General features: G+C 41.7%; 1 protein-coding gene across 1 annotated transcript; it reads right to left on the reverse strand.

The window, feature by feature from the left end:
• Positions 1 to 12258: 12258 nt before the first annotated feature.
• On the reverse strand, positions 12259 to 15496 carry LOC117454453 (uncharacterized). The gene is made up of 6 exons (XM_034093700.2): positions 15385 to 15496; positions 14941 to 15285; positions 14520 to 14849; positions 13407 to 13532; positions 12759 to 12823; positions 12259 to 12471 (listed from the first exon to the last, which is right to left on the reverse strand). Exons 1-6 carry the CDS (start codon positions 15425 to 15427, stop codon positions 12319 to 12321), a joined length of 1062 nt encoding a protein of 353 aa, XP_033949591.1. The 5' UTR covers positions 15428 to 15496; the 3' UTR covers positions 12259 to 12318.
• Between the last annotated feature and the right edge of the window lie 3801 nt (positions 15497 to 19297).

The following is a 19297-nucleotide window of genomic DNA, read 5'->3' on the forward strand; positions in this document are numbered from 1 at the left end:
GTGTGTGTGTGTGTGTGTGTGTGTGTTGGATCGTTGGAGCTTTGTGCAACTCAAGGCATATGCTCGAACGGGAGCTGCCTGGACGCTGCAATCATGAGTGTGCTGACTCCAATGTCCCGCTGTCTGACTTCCTGCATCAAGTCAAGTGCTCGGCGCAGTTGTGGCGAAATGTCGCTCCTCTGTTTTCATTTAAACAGCTCCTTGTATCCGTTAGCGCAGCTAGCTAGCACCAGATGCTAACAACAGCAACAATGCACGTAAGGTCTCTCTCTTGCTCGCTCGGGCCACATTACACACACCCTCCCGGTCCTCCCGATGGCCAGTCGGTGCCTGCCGGTGAGCGTGGAAGTGTGGTCTGCTGCAAGCGGGCGACAGGAGCGGGGCTGTCAGCAGATGGTATTTTAAACTTGATGCGCTCTGAAACTACGGGGCGGCCGAGGAAAAAAGAATACACATGCGTTAATCGCGTTAAAATAATTAGTGGCGTTAATTTTTTTTTTGCGTTAACGCGTTATTAACGCGTTAACTTGACAGCCCTAATATATATCGATCATCAGTTGAAAGATAACTATCCTTCAACTGGATGACAGATGTGTTGCCCTGAGTCCCTCACCGCAGACTTGGATGAAGGACTAAATCCATGCATTGTTTATCTAAGGAGGCTAACACCTAATTCACAGGCATACTGTGTATGTTGTAGTAGTTGAGTGAAGATACAGTTACTGAATATTAGGGGACACTATAAATATCAAGTTTTATTATGTCAACAAAAAACAGAAGCAAACAGTTTGTGACGACCCCTCCCCCCTTCTGCCTGGCTGTGCTCCCTGCCTTGCTGTCTTCTGGCAGGTACTGGGAGCAGGGTGGGAATTTCACGACGGCCACGACGGCCATGGCCGTCGTTGCCCCGCACTTTGGCCGTGATGCCCTGTTAAAATTATACATTGAAGTCAATGGAGAGAGAAAGGTTATCTTTTGATCCCGTTTGAATTGTGCCACGAATGACACATATGATGTTTGTCAATTTAAAAGAATATTTTGCAAGTCAAAAAAATTAAAATGTGTCGTAAAACTGTGAAGTTACACATTTTTTTGTGTGAAACCGCTGAGTGAACTACAGGTCTCTTGGTCTCGCACAATACGCGTCACCATCACAAAGATGGCCGTCACGTTAGCAAATGTCTCCTGTTTCTTTCAGAATGAGAATAAAAGTATAAAACGAGGTGACTACAAGTCTGGACACGTTGAGAGCTGTACATACACGAAAGGGGAGTTATTCGGTTCTGTAAGAGCAGCGGGACCGGCTTTACAAGATGTTGGTGAGTAATATGAGTGCAATGTGTAACGTCAATGTCAGCTAGCTAACATTAGCTAACAAGGTACACTAACGTGTTTTGTTTCAGTAACTAGTTTTCTCCTTTAGAACTTCGTGGTCTCTGTGTATGCTGTGGATAACATTAGTGTTCACAAGAACAAGGTATACTCCCGTGTTTTGTTTTAGTTGCTCTTCAGATTGAAACGGACAGTTTTATATCGACTATACTGTATGTGTGATCTCCTTTTACATCTCGTTGTGTCGTTTGAGTTTATTTGCTGTGTGTAGATTCAAGGGTTTTGGTTATCTTGTCAATTTGTTTGGTTATCCAGGCACAGCTGTGCGTGACTCCCTCGGGTACACTGGTATGTGTTTTCCTAATGTAGAGAGCATTGATTAATTAATAAACTACACACTGAGTCTAGATCCTGACCAAGTCCTTTTTTATTGTTGATCAAATGTTTTTCAAAAATATATTCATACACATTTAGAAAAATACAATGTACAATCACAACCAGTACAACACAAATTACAAAAAAAACAAACAATAACAACAATCAGACAAAACTCTGGAAAAATAACCCCTCCCACCCCAGATCCGGACCATCCTTGTATTATTGCTCATTCAATCTATTATAGCATGCTAACAAACATGGTACTTACTTTATTTGTACAGATCTGCATGGGAGGCGATGGCGCGATGCAGAGCGCTGTCTGTGATTGTGCACGGGGGATGTACAAATGCAGCCACGCTGCAGCATTGGCAATATGTGCCATGTGGCAGATCAGCTCCACAGATGTTGAGTGCCAGTGGAGGAAGCCTGGCACTTCCAAAGTAGTCCAGCCGGTGTCTCAACTCTACCAACAGTGAGAGGAGACATACAACCCACTGGCCAGAGACATCGCCACTCAGGATGTAGACTGGTTCAGGTCTGCACTGAGGGGCGCACAGTGTGGCATGGCATGGCTTCACCTGAGCCAGAGCCGCGGCCTCAACATCAGGCCATTGTCACCGTGCCGGAGCTGGTGAAGGGGGTCGGGGGCTTGAGGCAATTCTTGCCTCAATGCGACTGAGCAGAGACCAGCAAGCTGCCATCCAGACAGCCACCGGAGGACAGCGGACAAAGTGGCAGTTACACAGGCGGGGCAGGTTGACAGCCAGCAAGTTTGGTTCTGTGCTGCGGTCGGGACTTTCATCCACTCCATGCGCGTCCCTCATGAAGAGGGTGCTCGGGGGGTACAACTTGGACGGAGTCATGGCTATCAACTGGGGGGTTTTAAACGAGGCCGAAGGGGTGAAGGCTTTTGTGCAGGCCTGTCAGGAGACAGTGTTCGAGTCTGGTCTCTTTGTGAGTGAGTCGGTGTTTTGGGAGCATCCCCCGATGGACTTGTGCAGCCATCTGCCCTGCTGGAGGTGAAGTGTCCACCATCATTATATAGGATATATATATATATATATTTGTATACATATCTGTAAATTGTATAATTTTATTTGATTTAAAAGTATTTTTGATCTCTGTCTATAAACACAAACTGAGTAAGATTGACAATAAAGTTGACTTTATTGTATATAAATATATATATTCTTTATGAAAATAGTTGACTGTTGGAGAAATGAATCCAAATGAAACGTTGGACTGAACTACAACTACGCCTTTAAATCTCTACGGACTGTTTTTCAGTGGGATGGCAAGTTCCTATCTTTAAACATTTATTAGTTTTTTCTCAGAACAGATTTGATTTTCTGAAGTTAATTTAACTTAACCATGTAAGGTCATTATTAAAAAGGTACAATCAATTTGTTTAGGGTTGAATAAAATAATGATAAACATTTCATTTGGATAATTTACTGACAGAATAAGAAACTCAATGATGCTCTACTCACCTGTTCCTTTTTATAAAGTGAAACAGTTGAAACGATAGATTTTAGTAAACTTAAAAACAACCTTCTCCAAAAGCTATCAAGGAATATACCTAATACTTGTTTTAGAACTTTATTACATATTTTTATATAAATAGTTTGAGTGATCCATAATTGACAGAAGCTTGTGTTTACACTGACCTGTCACTCATATATTAATGTCTTTGTAACTTCAGTAAACCACGACCTCACTCATTTCTTTCATCACGGTTCAGTAAACTAAGTGACACATGAACCAGTTTAATAATTATAATAACGTAGGATTGCAACTCTTTGAAACTGTAGGTGGCTCTTAAAAGAGCCGTTGTGTTTGGGTGTGCTGGTCTCAGGTCAGTCTAAGCCCTCTCTCGCGGATGCGGCGGGCCAGCTGGATGTCTTTAGGCATGATGTTGACCCTCTTTGCTTGGTTCATCTTACTGGGGGCAGCTACATGGATGTCGGTGCAGTCCACAATCATTGTGCAGTTGAAGGCAGAATGGATGAAGGCAGAATTAATGTATTATCGACTCAGAATGAAGCACAACTTCATGTCATACAACACATTGACTTTATTTGTAATTGTGTAAAAAAATAAAGCATTGACTAGCAAGCAGGACCTGCAGGAACAGAGCACGGTGATGGATGGAGCTGGGAAGAGAGAAGAATAAAGAAAACAGATCAACTTCATTATCGGATATTAAAAATTCAATTTCAAAACAAGTTGCCGCTCCTACAGTTTTCTAGTATGTAAAGATGATTTCACTTGACCTATGCACAATATCACACTCAATACATGTGTGTCTCTGGGGGGTGCATTGTGCCTTTGATGTATATAAATAATATACCATAACCAAATACTATTACGTACAGTGGAAATCAGGTTGCCAGAGCAGGTCAGTGTGCATGTTCCTCAGGGTCTCAGCAGTTACAGGTGAGGGAAAGGAAACAAAGAGAAAAAGGTCAGTAACAACACTTTGAAGTAACAACACTTTGAATAATTATCTCTTTTAATAATGTTCTCTCAGTAATCACTCAACTACTGTCTTTCCAACAAACAGATTGACTCACTATCATCACGATGAAACACGTCCAGAAGAATGGACCACAGATGGAAATTAGCTATTAGCTATAATCTGGCATATTGCATCTCTTCTCTTTGCTGAGATTAATGTTTTTGTATGCATGGTCCTTCTATAAATAAATACATGTCATGCAAAGCTGCCTGCCTGCCTTCCTTCCTTCGACTCTCCCTGAACTGCCTGATCTTTTAATGTTCAATGTTAACCATTTGAGCAGATAGCATTAAGTAGAAAAGATCGCAGATGCTAATCTGCCGTTAGCCTACCTCCCGCCCCCTTAGCACCTGGCGATAGGTTCCTCTTCAAATGTTTCAGAAAATACTTAACATCATGACTACTCTTACTGTTTAACATTTGGGTTCACTTCATGTTAAGGCTAATACAAATGACAAGGCTAAGTAATGTGATGCTAACTAACGTGCTCGCTACTAGCTATGTAGCTAGCTTGACTGTGTTCCATGCACAACATGTGTATTACCTGAGATCTCTGATCCAGCGACTCCTGGTCCTTTCATCAGACGGGAAGCGATAGAACGACCTATGATCTATAAGTATGATCACTTATGTGATTGCAACCTGGTACAAAGCACACAGGCATCTTGTAAAAGTGAATTTATTTTTAGCAATCTCTTATTTATTGGAGGGAATAAATCATTTATGAGATCTTCTTCTTCGCTTTAATTACGAGTCGCTCGCAACCACTTGGAGCATTATCGCCTGTGACATCACTTATGCGAGCCAGAATGGGATTTGGGATTTGTAGTCTTTGTAGTCGCGTATTTTTCATAGTCTTATATTTCAACAGTTTTACGACAAAATGTGACTTTTTGACATGGAACTTATTGTTTAAGATTGACAAACATCATATGTGTAGTTCGTGGCACAATTCAACGGGATCAAAAGATACGTGTTCTCTCTCCATTGAATTCAATGTTAATTTTTCGCTTCCGGGGTCCCATGGGCCGGATGTAGATGGGCGTGACTTCGCCTCTCTATATGATGCCAGTATAAACAAGGTCTTCTGTCGGCTCTGTACATCAATGCCGACCTATGCTGACAAGTAAGTGAAGAGTAGACAATATAAAGGTGTTGGCGAAATGTCCCACCAGTTTAGGATAATGAAGGTTCTAATCAAATCAATTACATATAGCCATTACATGTCTAACTCCTAATGACAGGAAGGCAGAAAGTGCATTATACAAATAATAATACTCATAATAATAGCAGACATTTTTTAACAATGACCACAATATCATTATTTTAATAAACCAAATATGAACAATTGAGGAAAATGAGGAAGAACTGATGATTAAAATGTTGTAGTACAAGTAGTAATGTAGTTAGTGCATAAATTATTGCAACAAATGTGTTAATTTTCTTCATTATTAGTCAATTTTTTTTTGGTGGACGAATGCTCCGGGCCAGTGGTTACAATGGTGGGGCCAGTGACAATACAATTTTAGCCTTACTGTCTACCCCTGACTGACTTATGTGGTTTATGGCTGAACTTAACGTATACGTTTAAGAAACACTATTGCTATTCAGCCGTTTGTAAAACGACTGGTGTTGACGTTAGTGCTACACTTTTCAGTCATGTTGATTGACCAGCGTAATTTAACCAAACAGCCTTTGTGCCCTGTCATGTGGCCTTTGTGCCCTTAAAAAAAATGTGAACGGGAAGGCCAAATGGCCTTGCCCCTAAAATGACGAAATTCCAAGCCTGACTGGGAGTGTCGTCCTGTTTGTGCCCGCCCATCTAGAGGCGGAGCCACCAGAAGGCATAAAGGTTTCCCAGCTGCAAGGATCAATCTCTCTGATTCAGATCCTGGCATGCTGCAGCAACCTCAGCCTACAGCCTGTGTTAGGTTTGATGCACCCTCCAACATGCTACAACACCCTTCCACACACTCACACACTGCTCACACTACTGACAGTCTGATTCTTACCACATTATACATCAGAGGTGTTCTTCAACAATCTGTTAAATAAATATATATTTGGCATTAAACTCTGTGTGGCCTCCCTGTTTGTTCCAGCCTTTGGAAGGTTGTAACAAGTGGGGGCTTGTCCGAGATCACTTCCGGTGCTGGATAAAGGACATGGTGACCTATTTCAGTCAGGGAGTGTTCACACAGCTGGTTGGTTGACTCTGAGTTTTGTAGGGAAAATAGGTCAGGTTGATCTTACTGTCTAAGTAACTGGTCTTACTCACAGTTGTGTTTCTGTCCAAGGCAAGCTATGTTTTCCGGTATTGCTGTTTTGTGTTAAAGGCTGTCAAATGTTTGGAACCCTTATTCCTGTTAGGTATAAGCAATGAGAGACACAAGCTGTCTCCATTGAACCTTTTTTTGTTTTTGTTTGTTATTTTTGTGTAGTAAGTGGCTAGAGCATTTGCTCGGGTGCACTCCATGACTGCCTAGGTGATTTTCAATTGCTGAGAATTAACCGGGTCACTGGGCTTTTGTGCTTAAAATCCTACCACAATTCTACACGAAGACTAGGGGTGAGTGAGTCAGTAAGCATTTGGTAAGGCAGTTAGCCAGAGGAGTGGGGTCTCCATATGTAAAACTGTCTTTCACTATCAGTTACTGCTGGAAAAACCTTGCCTTGGTCGGTAAACAGTTAAATGGCTTCTATTGAAGATTTTGTTGAGTCCCCAAATGAGGATTTGTTGGGTACTTATAAAAAAGATCAGCTTTTGAGAGTGGCTGACCATTACGGTCTTGAACTTCCCAAAAGGTTGAATAAAGAGGAGTTGTTGGTAGAAATAAAGGCACAGTTAGTGGAAAAAAGTATTTTGTCTGTCTTTCTGGGGCCTACCTCCCAACAGTCAATTGAGTCAGGTAATGTTTCAGGTGTGGCTCCAGTCCTGTCTGGACTTGGGGTTGGACTGTCATTTAAAGAACAGAAGGAGCTTCTCATGCTACACTTGGAACGTGATGTGGAGATAGAAAAGTTGAGACAAAATGCCCGTCTTCAGGAAGCAGAGATCGCTCAAGTTCAGGTTAGACAAAAACTAGACTTGGAGCGCTACAGATTGGAGCTGATGAGTGAAGGTAAGCTTCCAGCTGAGACCAGGAGAGCTGCAGAGACTGCAAATCAAGCATTTGATATTGCTGTTAATTTGGGATAGTTCCGAGGTTCAACGAAAAGGACCCAGACATTTTCTTTGTGTTATTTGAGCGTCTAGCTGAGGCACGAGACTGGTCTGATGTTGAGCGCACCCTTCTGCTGCAGTGTGTCTTCACTGGAAAGGCCCAGGAGGCTTTCGCTGCCATGGACTGCTGAAGACAGTAGCAATTACCAGTTGGTGAAAGCTGCTGTACTTCAGGCATTTGAGTTAGTACCTGAAAGCATATCGACAGCGCTTTAGGTTACTCAGAAAAGAGAAGCAGTCACATATGGAGTTTGCTCGTGATTTAACCACTAGTTTTCAACCGTTGGTGTGTTTCCTCACAAGTAAAAACTCTGGAAGATCTGCAGGAGCTTATCTTGCTTGAGCAATTCAAAGGTACCTTGCCTGACCGTGTTGTTACCTACATTAATGAGCAGAAAGTAAAACAGAGTTTCAGAGGCAGCCAAGCTGGCAGATGAGTTTACTCTGACCCATAAGGTTTTTTTGGCGACAGCCGTAGTCGTGGAGATGCGGGATACAAAGAGAGTAGTGCGGGGGCTCACTTCAGTAAGGTGTTTCAGAAGGAAAGATAAGTTTCCAGCTAGGATTGACCATGGAATCGGGGTAAGTTTGACCCCAATCGTGTCTGTAATTACGTTTTAATAAAGGACACTGGAGAAACGATTGTCCTGAGTGGAAGAGAAGTCCAGGCCTGGGCCTGTGTCGGCAAAAGCGTCTGGGGCTGTGTAGCATCGTTACGTGCAGTAGAAAGGGAAAATGTCATTGTGGCTGTGCGGGAAACACACTCAGTCCTCCTTATCTGAATCGGTAATTCAGGCTCTTGTCAGTGAACATGAGAGATAGACCCTGGTTATAAAGCTTTTGTGTCTGATGGTTTTGTTTCACTGGTCGGGAGTAAAGAGAAGGTACCGGTAAAGATATTAAGGGACTCAGGGGCGTTGGACTCGTTTATTGTTGGTTCTGTGTTTACCTTTCTCTCCTAAAACAGACAACCGGTTCCAGTGTTGAGGTCCGGGGGGATGGATTAACCGTCTTCTCTGCTCCACAGCATAAACTAACATTAGTCTCCAGTCTGCTGCAAGGGGGAAGTGGTCATGGGAGTGCGTCCTTCTCTACCTATGGGGGGCATACAGATCATCTTGGGAAATGACCTGGCTGGTGATCGGGTATGGCCTGAGTCTCCAATCTCCCAGGTAGAAGGTGCCAAGTTCCCCAAAACCACTTCTGTGATGCCTGCCAGCGGCGCAGTAACACGTGCTGCCAGCGGTATTGTTTGTGACCTTACAAAGATAGAAAAAACAATCTGTATTTCCTGTGCCTACCTTTCCTTTGCCTTTGTCTTGTAGCGACCTGGGAAAGAGCAAAAGAACGATCCCACCCTGCAGGCTCTGTACAGCCAAGTTCTACCGGATGAGGAGTTCAGAAGGCAGCCGGTTATTTTCTCCAGGACGGTTTGTTGGTGAGAAAGTGGGTTCCCCAGGGAGATTGTTTTATGGTGAGGAAGTTGTGCAAGTTGTGTTACCCAGTAAGTTAAGACTCACTGTGCTTCAGACTGCTCATGACGGCAATTGCAGGTCATCTCGGTGTGAAAGAAAACATATAATTCGGGTTGGCCGTTATTTTTACTGGCCACTTCTGAAGAAAGACATTGCTGCTTTCATTAAAACTTGCAACACTTGTCAGTTGACTGGCAAACCGAATCAGGTCATTAAACCTGCGCCTCTGTATCCAATTCCAGTTGTTGGTAATCCATTTGAGCATCTGATTGTAGATTGTGTTGGACCATTACCACGCTCCAAAGCAGGGAACAACTTTTTGCTTACAGTCATGTGTCAGGCTACACGTTATTCCTGCTGCCTATCCCCTTAGGAATATCACACCAGGTCAGTTGTAAAAGCGCTGACACAATTTATAACTATTTTGGTCTCCCGAAGATCATCCAGTCAGATCAGGGGACTAACTTCACTTCAAAGTTGTTTGCCGAGGTGTTACAGCAGTTGAATATCAAACATCACAGTCAAAGTGCCTATCATCCTCAGAGCCAGGGAGCACTTGAGAGGTTCCACCAATCCTTGAAGTCTCTCCTCCGTTCATATGTACGGAGTTGGAAGGTGACTGAGAAGAAGGGTTACCCTGGTTGATGCTGGCGGCAAGGGAGGTTTCACAGGGGAGTTTGGGTTTTAGCCCTAATGACCTGGTTTTTGGTCACAATGTAGGGGGCCCGTTGGCCACCCTACACGAGGATTGGCAAGCCAAGAAGGGCCCCGTCAAGTTTGATAGACTATGTCCATGGTTTTCAAACACCGCTTGTATCGGGCTAATCAAATGGCAAGAGAAAGCTACAGTCTGCTCAAACTAAAATGAAAAGCCTCTTATGATCGACGTGCAGAACTTGTGAGTTTGAGGTCCTGGGGATCAGGTTTTAGCACTGCTGCCTGTAGTTGGCTCCCCGTTTCAAGGCCAAGTTCTCTGGCCCTTATACAGTGTCCAAGAAGTTGTCAGACCTCAACTATTTGATAGCGACCCCTGACCGGAAGAAGTCGGTGCAGTTTTGCCAATATAAACTTGCTAAAACCGTATTTTTCCCGTAAACCTGTGCCAGGTGTGGTTGTTCTGTTTCCTCAGATGCTGCAGTGATGACAGTGGGTCACCCGTCACCATCTCTGGATGTGGGGGAAGGGGTTAAGGTTGAAGAGGAGTATTCCCCCAGATGATGGTCTGTTGAGAGGACGGCTTAAGAATTCGGAGTCACTGGCTAATCTGGGTGGAATCTGGGTCATTTAACCGAACCGCGGCGCACAGAGTTGGTCGATCTAGTTAAAAACTACCCTGCCTGTTTGGAGACACTCCATCTCGCACCCACCTTATAGAACACGATATTGAGGTGGGTGATGCTAAACCGGTACGACAGCGTTTTTACCGCATGTCTCCGGACAAACGAGAGCATTTAGAGGCAGAAGTTAGGTATATGCTGGAGAATAACATGCTGAGCCGTGTGCTTCTAGTTGGTCTCTCCTTGTTTGCTGGTTACGAAACCAGATGGTACATTTAGACCATGTACTGATCTCCGCAAGGTGAATTAGTGACCAAACCTGACTCGTTTCCACTCCCTCGCATGGAGGACTGTGTGGACCAGGTCGGTTCTGCTAAGTTTGTCAGTAAATTTGACCTGCTAAAGGGTTACTGGCAGGGTCCCGTTAACGGCAAGAGCTAGGGAGATCGCCCTCATTTATCACGTCCAGTGGGTTGTGTACTCATACACCGTAATGCCATTTGGGTTACGAAATGCCCCAGCCACGTTTCAACGCCTGATGAACCAGGTGGGGTGTCAGGTCTTGCTGGCTGTGCTGTGTATCTGGATGATGTTGTGGTATACAGTGACACTGGGAGGAACATCTCCAACACATTAATGCGCTGTTTGAACGTCTTGCCTGGGCTTGTCTGACCGTTAACTTGGCAAAGTGTGAGTTTGCTAAGGCAACGGTCACCTACCTGGGTAAAGTAGTTGGCCAAGGACAGGTTAAGCCAGTGAGGGCAAAGGTGCTGGCAATTGACCGGTTCCCTGTTCCCACAACCAGAAAAGAACTCTCTCGTTTTCTGGGCATGGTGGGGTACTATCGTGGGTTCTGTCAGAATTTCTCTACGGTGGTTGCCGCCCCTCACCTCTCTTCTCAGCCTAAGGTCAAGTTTGAATGGTCTCCTCGATGTCAACAGGCTTTTGAGGCTGCGAAAACTGTGTTGTGCTCGGCTCCTGTCCCTAGCAGCACCCCAGATGGACCAGCCCTTCATTCTTCATGTGGATGCTAGTAAGGTTGGAGCTGGGGGCTGTACTCGCGCAGGTTGATGAGAGCGGCTCCGAATGCCCCGGTAAGTTTCTTCTCTAAGAAATGTAACTCTCATCAATTAAACTATTCGATCATTGAAAAGGAGGCACTGGCACTCATCTGGGCGTTAAAGCATTTTGAGGTGTATGTTGGGAGTGGAGTTGGGCCCCTTGGTGGTCTATACAGATCATAACCCCCTAACCTTTCTGCACTCGCTCCAGAATCCAAATCAACGCCTTATGCGTTGGTGTCTCTTCCTCCAGCCTTTTCATCTGGACATCAGGCATGTCAAAGGTGTGGATAATACAGTGGCTGATGCCATGTCCAGGGCTATAACCTCCTAGGTTAACTAGTGTTTTTCTCCCTGCAGGGGGTGTCTGTTTTTTCTGTTTGCCCTCTCTTAAAATGCTTCTTAGGTACCAAAGTTGCTGAGGGTTGAGCAAGAGGCTACAGATGTGCTTGCAGGTTGTACGAACATTTGAAGGTTAACTTTTGTTGTGTCTATTGTGTTTGGTGGTTGTGTTTTTGTGCCTCAGGTTGGAGGATCCTCGTGGGTCCTCCATTTAAGGGAGGGGGTGTGACGACCCCTCCCCCCTTCTGCCTGGCTGTGCTCCCTGCCTTGCTGTCTTCTGGCAGGTACTGGGAGTGTCGTCCTGTTTGTGCCCGCCCATCTAGAGGCGGAGCCACCAGAAGGCATAAAGGTTTCCCAGCTGCAAGGATCAGCTCTCTGATTCAGATCCTGGCATGCTGCAGCAACCTCAGCCTACAGCCTGTGTTTAGGTTTGATGCACCCTCCAACATGCTACAACACCCTTCCACACACTCACACACTGCTCACACTACTGACAGTCTGATTCTTACCACATTATACATCAGAGGTGTTCTTCAACAATCTGTTAAATAAATATATATTTGGCATTAAACTCTGTGTGGCCTCCCTGTTTGTTCCAGCCTTTGGAAGGTTGTAACACAGTTCCATAGACATGTCGACCTAGATGACACCTTACAGTAATGCTGGCACACTTCCTGTATCAACGCATTCAGAAAGCAACACGAATCTCTGGCTATAGAGAGGGGTGTGGCTGGTTGTAGTGATCTGATCTAACAACAGAGTACATACAATCTTTTGGCATTTCTCTCTCCTTTCTCCGTCCTCTTTTCACTTTCCTTGTTGAGAAATCCACTGATGCATAAGTCACTGCCTTCGCTTCTTCATCCTGCAAAATTAAAAACAAAACGTGCGTCAATGACAAACTTTTGGGCGATTAGGTGACTTTAACATATAGACCAAGTCTAGAGTAGAGATGGCTTTGCAGTGATCTTTACACACTTTCTATTGTCAAATGTTCAGCCATCAGTAATTATATTTATACCTTGTCACTCTTTATCAGGCATACGTAACATACATTAAGTTTAGCTACTTATCAGTTGGTTATATTATACTTTATAATTTGATTATAATCTGTGTCTTGAACAAATAAAAAGCACACCACCACATATTTACCATGTCATTTGATTGACCCCCAGTTGACATGTCGGGTCCACGATGATGGGAAGAACTCAATGCTCCTGTTTGAATGTAAAACAGGGTTTCAGAGTATACACCCATGATTATTGTCACCCTCACATTGGAAGAAACTGAGGATCCAACACTTTCACATTTTCAGTTGTTTTCTATTTGGTTAAACACATTGACTTTTTGTAAACTGCTCAATTCACCGTCAGCGTTGTTGTGAATAAACTCCTTCAGAGCTTTAAGCAGTAAGGGAACATTTCATGTTCTCAAGGCTACCTGGATAATGTGTACTTCTGGGATCAGATGTTCAATAATTCCTGTTGCAATATGATATTCTGTATTACACACAATAAATGTAATAATATATATTAATTTTGCATTCAAAACAATGGATTAAGTGACCTCAGGTTTACAATTATGTAACACTATGACACAAAAAACAAATCTCTAGAGTTCATATTATTGAGTCAGTAGTAGCGGCCATGGTGGTTTTACACAGGTAAAGGTATTTGACTACTAGAACCGTCATCTCGTTTATTGTTTTCACAGCCAAGTAATTTGTTCAAGATGATTAGATCGTTATGGTTCCACCTAAAAAAGCATAACTGAAACTAAAGTATAATGTGCTGAGCCTACCTTTGCAATTTTGGCAACATTTTCTTCGGTATCCATAGAAAATAAGAAAGGCAATCACAGTCACACAGCAGGCCAACAGCACTCCAAGCACAAGGACAACTGGGTTCAGTTCTGTTTCTGAAACTCCTAAATAAGGAAACAAAGGAAGTCTTACATTTAAGACATACACCGCAAAAAAAACATCGGTACCACTTTACAATATGACTACCCTTATAAAGGGTTTAGAAATAGTTTGTAATTCATTTATTAATTAGGTTGTGAACACTTTATAAATCCTTAATAAGATTTTATTAGACATGAGATAAACAGGGCACCTGTGACGGGTTGCTTGCCAAATAGTGAGCCCACATTTATCTGTACTGCTAAGCCTTATTAGAAATGTTAGTAACTCATTCATAATGGGAATGTGTTTCACACTTTACAACAAGGGTCCCTTTTGGCAACTATACATTTTATTAACTCGTAAATAAATGGTCATAAAGAGATGCCAAGAAACATCAAGATGGATGGGGGGAATCAACTCAGTGAACAACAGATACCAAGGATGCTGGCTGATGAAGACAAAGTACGCTAGTTAGCCAATATAAGGCTTAGTCATCTTGCCAAATAGTGAGCCTTTGTTGATGTATGAAAACTACATTAGAACTGGTTTATAAATGGTTGTTAATGATTAATAAAGTGTTTACAACCTAATTAATAACCTAATTAGAAAGCCTTTATGAATACTTTATAAGGGTATTCTTATTATAAAGTGGTACCAAAATATCACATAAAAAAGTACATTTTTAATTTGACATTAAGCCTGAAGTATCTTCAATTTGTATTTGAGATTAAGACATAAAATAAACAATGAAAACTGTATTTATAAATGCTACTTAAAGTCTGTATGGAAAATATAATCGGAGGAAAGTTATTCTTACGAAGGGATGAGTTTCAATGTTTGCATAATGCATGTTGAAAGGAGGTTCATACATCAGTTATAATTGATGTCTCAATTAAATAATTGTTAAATGTGGTTGTAGTTAATGACTGTACCCACTCTATCCACTCTATACACTTAATATGTATATACATTTACATACAAATATAATTTAAATAGACTTTAAAACGTACTTGTCTCCACTGTAGTTCCTTCTCCAAACAGGATCTGTCCACATGTAGCCACAGCACAGTAATACGTCCCGGTATCAGAGGAGTTGTGTATAGTTTTAGACAGACTGAAGACACAACTGCGTTCCTTTTGTTCCTCACTGTGAGTGTAAAGGATGCTTGGATGGGATTCTCCTGATCCAGATCTGAACCAGGAAACATTGTGTTCACCTGGACACTGATCTGCGCTTTTGTTGTTTTTGGAGAGGAGTGAACACTGGAGAGACACTGAGTCGCCGGGCTGGACTGACTTGGTCTTCGGACTTTGCTTCACGTAGACAGATTTCCGCTGATCTGCGTGATTCAGTAAAAGAAAACATAACATTTATATAAATTATTTGTATGACATGAGACTTGACAATAACTGAAAGTAATAGATATTTACCTTTCACAGCCAAGAAGATGCCAGTTCCAAAACTCAGTGAATACGTCCATCCAGTGAGACAGAAATATGTTGCTTCGTCCTCTTTTCTGACATTTCTGATTGTGAAAAGATAATGAGTATCCTCTTTTGTTGCTGTGAACCGTGTGTCTAAAAAAGCTTCAGTAACTGTTAGTTTGCCAAAAATCACGTTAAAGACTGGCTGGGCCATTTGTCCAAGAGACTGCTTGAACAGAGAAAGTAGTTTGCCTTCGTTATCCAAAACTGGACATTGAAAAGTAAAGTTTCCACCAACTTCTACCACAGCCAAAGAGATCAGGTGAGGATCCTCTGCCGATCCAATCAGAGCTAAAGAAAAAAGACAAAGAAAAGGTTTATTGGAGGAGATCATCTTTAAGATCATCACATGGTATTGTCTTTCATACAGGAGTAAAGAATAGCACTTACACATCGTAGAAAGAAGAATCAAAGCAGCCAGTTGACCGATCATTGTGGTGCAGCTCTGTCTTCTCGCACGACTGATGTCTTTCCACCCAAATGAAGGTTTGTTCACACGAAGATCAACGTCTACAAAGTAGCAATTGTAGTGATTGGCTGAAATGTATACAATTACCTCCCCCCTACGTTTAAAACCTGTGGACCATTTTGTTTCGATCAGAAATCTCTATGTTCTAAGATTTTATTTGTTCAAAGAAGCCCCTTTATCTAGACAATAAAATATTGTTTCAGTTTTGGGTGCTTAGCTAAGAAGTACAGGACCTATTCAAACAGCAAACCCTATTGACACATTTTACGAATGTGTATTTAATCATACCAGCATGAGAACCAAAAAACACACACAGAGACATTACTTCAGTGTCACTCTATTCAACAGACAAAAGGAAAGCAATGTGGGAACATGACGACTGCTAGCTAGCAAACACATCTGTTTTTATCAAGTACTTGCAGATTCCATATGGTCACAGAAAACTAATTCTGTAGCTTAATAAGATGTTTGGTTTACACACTGGATATACTTACTGAGCAACAGCAGTGAGTTGGATGGCTCCACACAACAAATACATTGTTGGAGTTGCTCAATGCTGTATATTTCACTCTATGTATGCTAGCTGTTTTGTTCCATAACAAAACAATAGCCACAGTGTAGGTGGTAGAAAGCTGTGGGGGAGAGGTGAGAGGAAACATCACCAAAACCAAGAGATGTGAAGAACTTACAGGTTAAAGTATGTGTTGAGATAGTGCTCTCTGTAACGTAGAGCATTGTCATTTTCTCAAGTTGAACAATATTGTAGAGTATCACTGATTTTTTGTTTTTAAACCCCAAAAACTCCCTTGCTTTATTGGCAGTGAACTCCAAAGCATGCCTTCATTTATTTTAGATTTCACTGAGGACTCAATGTTGTTCCTTCTTTGCCCTAACAGTATATGATGTTGTGCATCCTGTATTTCTGTAAACCCTATAGTCCTACAACCAGTCTTGACCATTTGTGATTCTCTAATGCTCCCAAATAGATCAGGACGTTAACCCGAACAATTGCATTGTGTAAAAGAGACATTTCAATCCATTATAGCAGGAAAAGCAAAAGTAAAGCCAGTGACATAAGGGACTAGGCCATTTGTATTGCAAATAACCATGTTATCGTTACACCTGTGGACAATTTCCACTGAGAAAGAAGTGGTGTATAATATTTTACACAGAATACATGTAATGTTTCATTTTTGCAAAGTGCTTTTAAGAGGGAGAGACCGAAGCATGGCTGACAAAACACATGGGGAATATTTTGTGATTCACACACAATTAATATTTCTTTGCAAAAGACAATGTTTGTTGTTCTAAATACAAAATAGAAAGTCAGAAGTAAAGTACTTCATTGAATCGAGCACTCCACCCGTCAGATCTGACATCCCTTTGTAAAGACCTTCTGCTTCCGAACAAGAAGCAAAGCCACATGCAACAGATACACTGAGAGTCATGCGTTGTGGTGGGCCATCTCTCCACCCTTTGACCAAGCATCAAGGCTGTTACTCAGAACTATGGGCTTCAACAGGAAGTGAAGTGAAGTGAGAGCTACATGAGCCTTCAGCATGCTTCATCATTGTTTTAGTTTTACACCTGCTCATTTAAAGTAAAAACATTTCTATCTCAAGATTATTTCTAAAGATGCAAAAGCATCTATCTAATTTACAATCTAACTGTATTGATTCATTAAACATTCAATTAGATAGGCAGCAATTCTATCGCCATGTTAGATCACGGTTCAAATTCCTGCTTTGCTGAAAGACGGAGTTGGACCAGGAAATGATGGGCACCTCCCCTGACTAACTGCAACTACAGATACAAGGCAATAACTTGCAGTAACGTTAAATCAAAAAGGATCATCACATAGTGTGACTAGTGGTATTCCACTTGAAACAAACAAAAGTATATCAGCAGTGCAAGCCCAGCTTCCTGAGGTTTATAGAATGATACAGGTAAGCGTCCCTTTGTATTCACACCTCAGTGTGAAGCCCAACCACAGCAGCGCTGAAGTTTCCATGTGTCATCTGGTTGTCAGTGTGAATGCATTTATATCTGACTGTTTGTGTGAAAGTACAAGGCATGGCTTGTTGTCAATGTCAACAACTGTTGACCCTGAAGAAAGCCACAAACCACAACCTGTAGCTCTGACAAATGTTCTGGAAATGTTGGCCATATAGATAGATATGCTATTTATATTTCTAATATATACTCTTTACACCTTTTGAGTTGTCAAGAAACCCTAAATTTTTTTTTGTAAAAAGAATGTGTGGGGAGTTTTACTGGACTGCATTATCTTAATAGGTGTTCCTTTAATAAGTGTCACAAGTGTAAGAGTGCACAGACACTATAGCGGTACAGGATTGTTTTATGTTAAGCGCCTTGTAAATAGTCGGTTTAATTGATCTGTTTTGTTTCCTTGGTGTACATTAGTTTTCTGTTCCCGGGGAAAAAATATATAGAAGAGAAACTGTAAATCTTCTCAGGACAAATGTGTTCCTTTGATTCTCTGAGAGTGTCGCTCTGCTTCTTCCTCTCTAAAGCTCTCTGAAATGAAGTGTATAGTAGAGGACGGATGTTTTTACAGCCCAACTCTGTGCTGTGCTCTTCCTGCTGAAGTGACTGACAGGCAGAGGGGTGTTCATCACTTATGACGTGGAGCATCCAATTGGCTGGTGTGCACAGTATTTAAGATGGTCCCTCTGCCCTTATCAATGTGGAAAATGGCAGCTTGTATTTTTATGTCTACACAAATCCAAAAGATACATGCATGTTTAAATAAATGGCAACAACAATGTGGTAGGATAAGTCCTAGAGACACAGCCCTATACGTGTTTGGATGCATTACAAATGATGCATTTATATTGAAATGTGAATGGTATTAATAACTTTTTATAATGAATAATCAGCTATTCTAAAAAAATATATGTTTTGATAAATCATTTTACTATCACTAAAATATGGCAGTTAGCAAATGAGAAATTAGGTTTTGATCACTTCCAAGAATCCCTTTCAGGAATCCAGACTAACTTTAAACATGTTGCTACGTCCTTGGAATCTAATCTAATCCCAATTCTGAAAGTGTAAGAGTTAATCATTTGCTACAGAGCGCAGGATCACAGGAAGTTTCAGTTTCAATTCCTTTAGTGTGTATGCTTACACATTCATCAAATAAAGGCGGTTCTTAAACTGGTCTACTTTGGAGACATTCATAATGGACTTTTATGCATTGTTTCACTACATCCATCAAACACTCTTGTTACAGGAGCAACCATTACAAACTGGAGGGATCAAGTTTAAATACTTAGGCATATTATATCAGGAAACTTTTAAAATAAATGTAAGTTGTGTTATAGTAGATGTAGGAGTGTTTTTGAAGTTGCTTAAACTTTGAACATCCTTTTTAAAAATCCGTAACTCCCCAAACTGTTTGGTACTATAATACAAAAGAATGGAGCAATCTTTACCTGCAAATGTATCTTCCTTTATTAGCCAGAATACAAATAATGAATTTCACATTTCTGTGACCTTAAATTGGCTTTAAGCGTGTTGTTAATGTTAGCAATGAATCATGTCAAAACCTAACTGCTGGTGCTGTAATGTGTGTAATGGGGATTGCCCACAGTATTGAGTGTATGTAAGTCGCTTTGGGTAAAAGCGTGACATGTAGTAATGTAATGTAATGAACCAGAAAATGCTGATCATATTTTAAAAAGCTTTCTTGTTTACAATTGGCGGAAGTATGCACATATTAATATAATTATGTTAATGTTGTTCTCTTCTTAAGTTAATCCTGGTAACACAATTGCTCGATGGTCAAAAGTAAACACTATGGTATAGGTA

This window comes from Pseudochaenichthys georgianus, chromosome 10 (genome assembly GCF_902827115.2).
Source record: "Pseudochaenichthys georgianus chromosome 10, fPseGeo1.2, whole genome shotgun sequence".
In the NCBI taxonomy this organism is placed as follows: Eukaryota; Metazoa; Chordata; class Actinopteri; order Perciformes; family Channichthyidae; genus Pseudochaenichthys; species Pseudochaenichthys georgianus.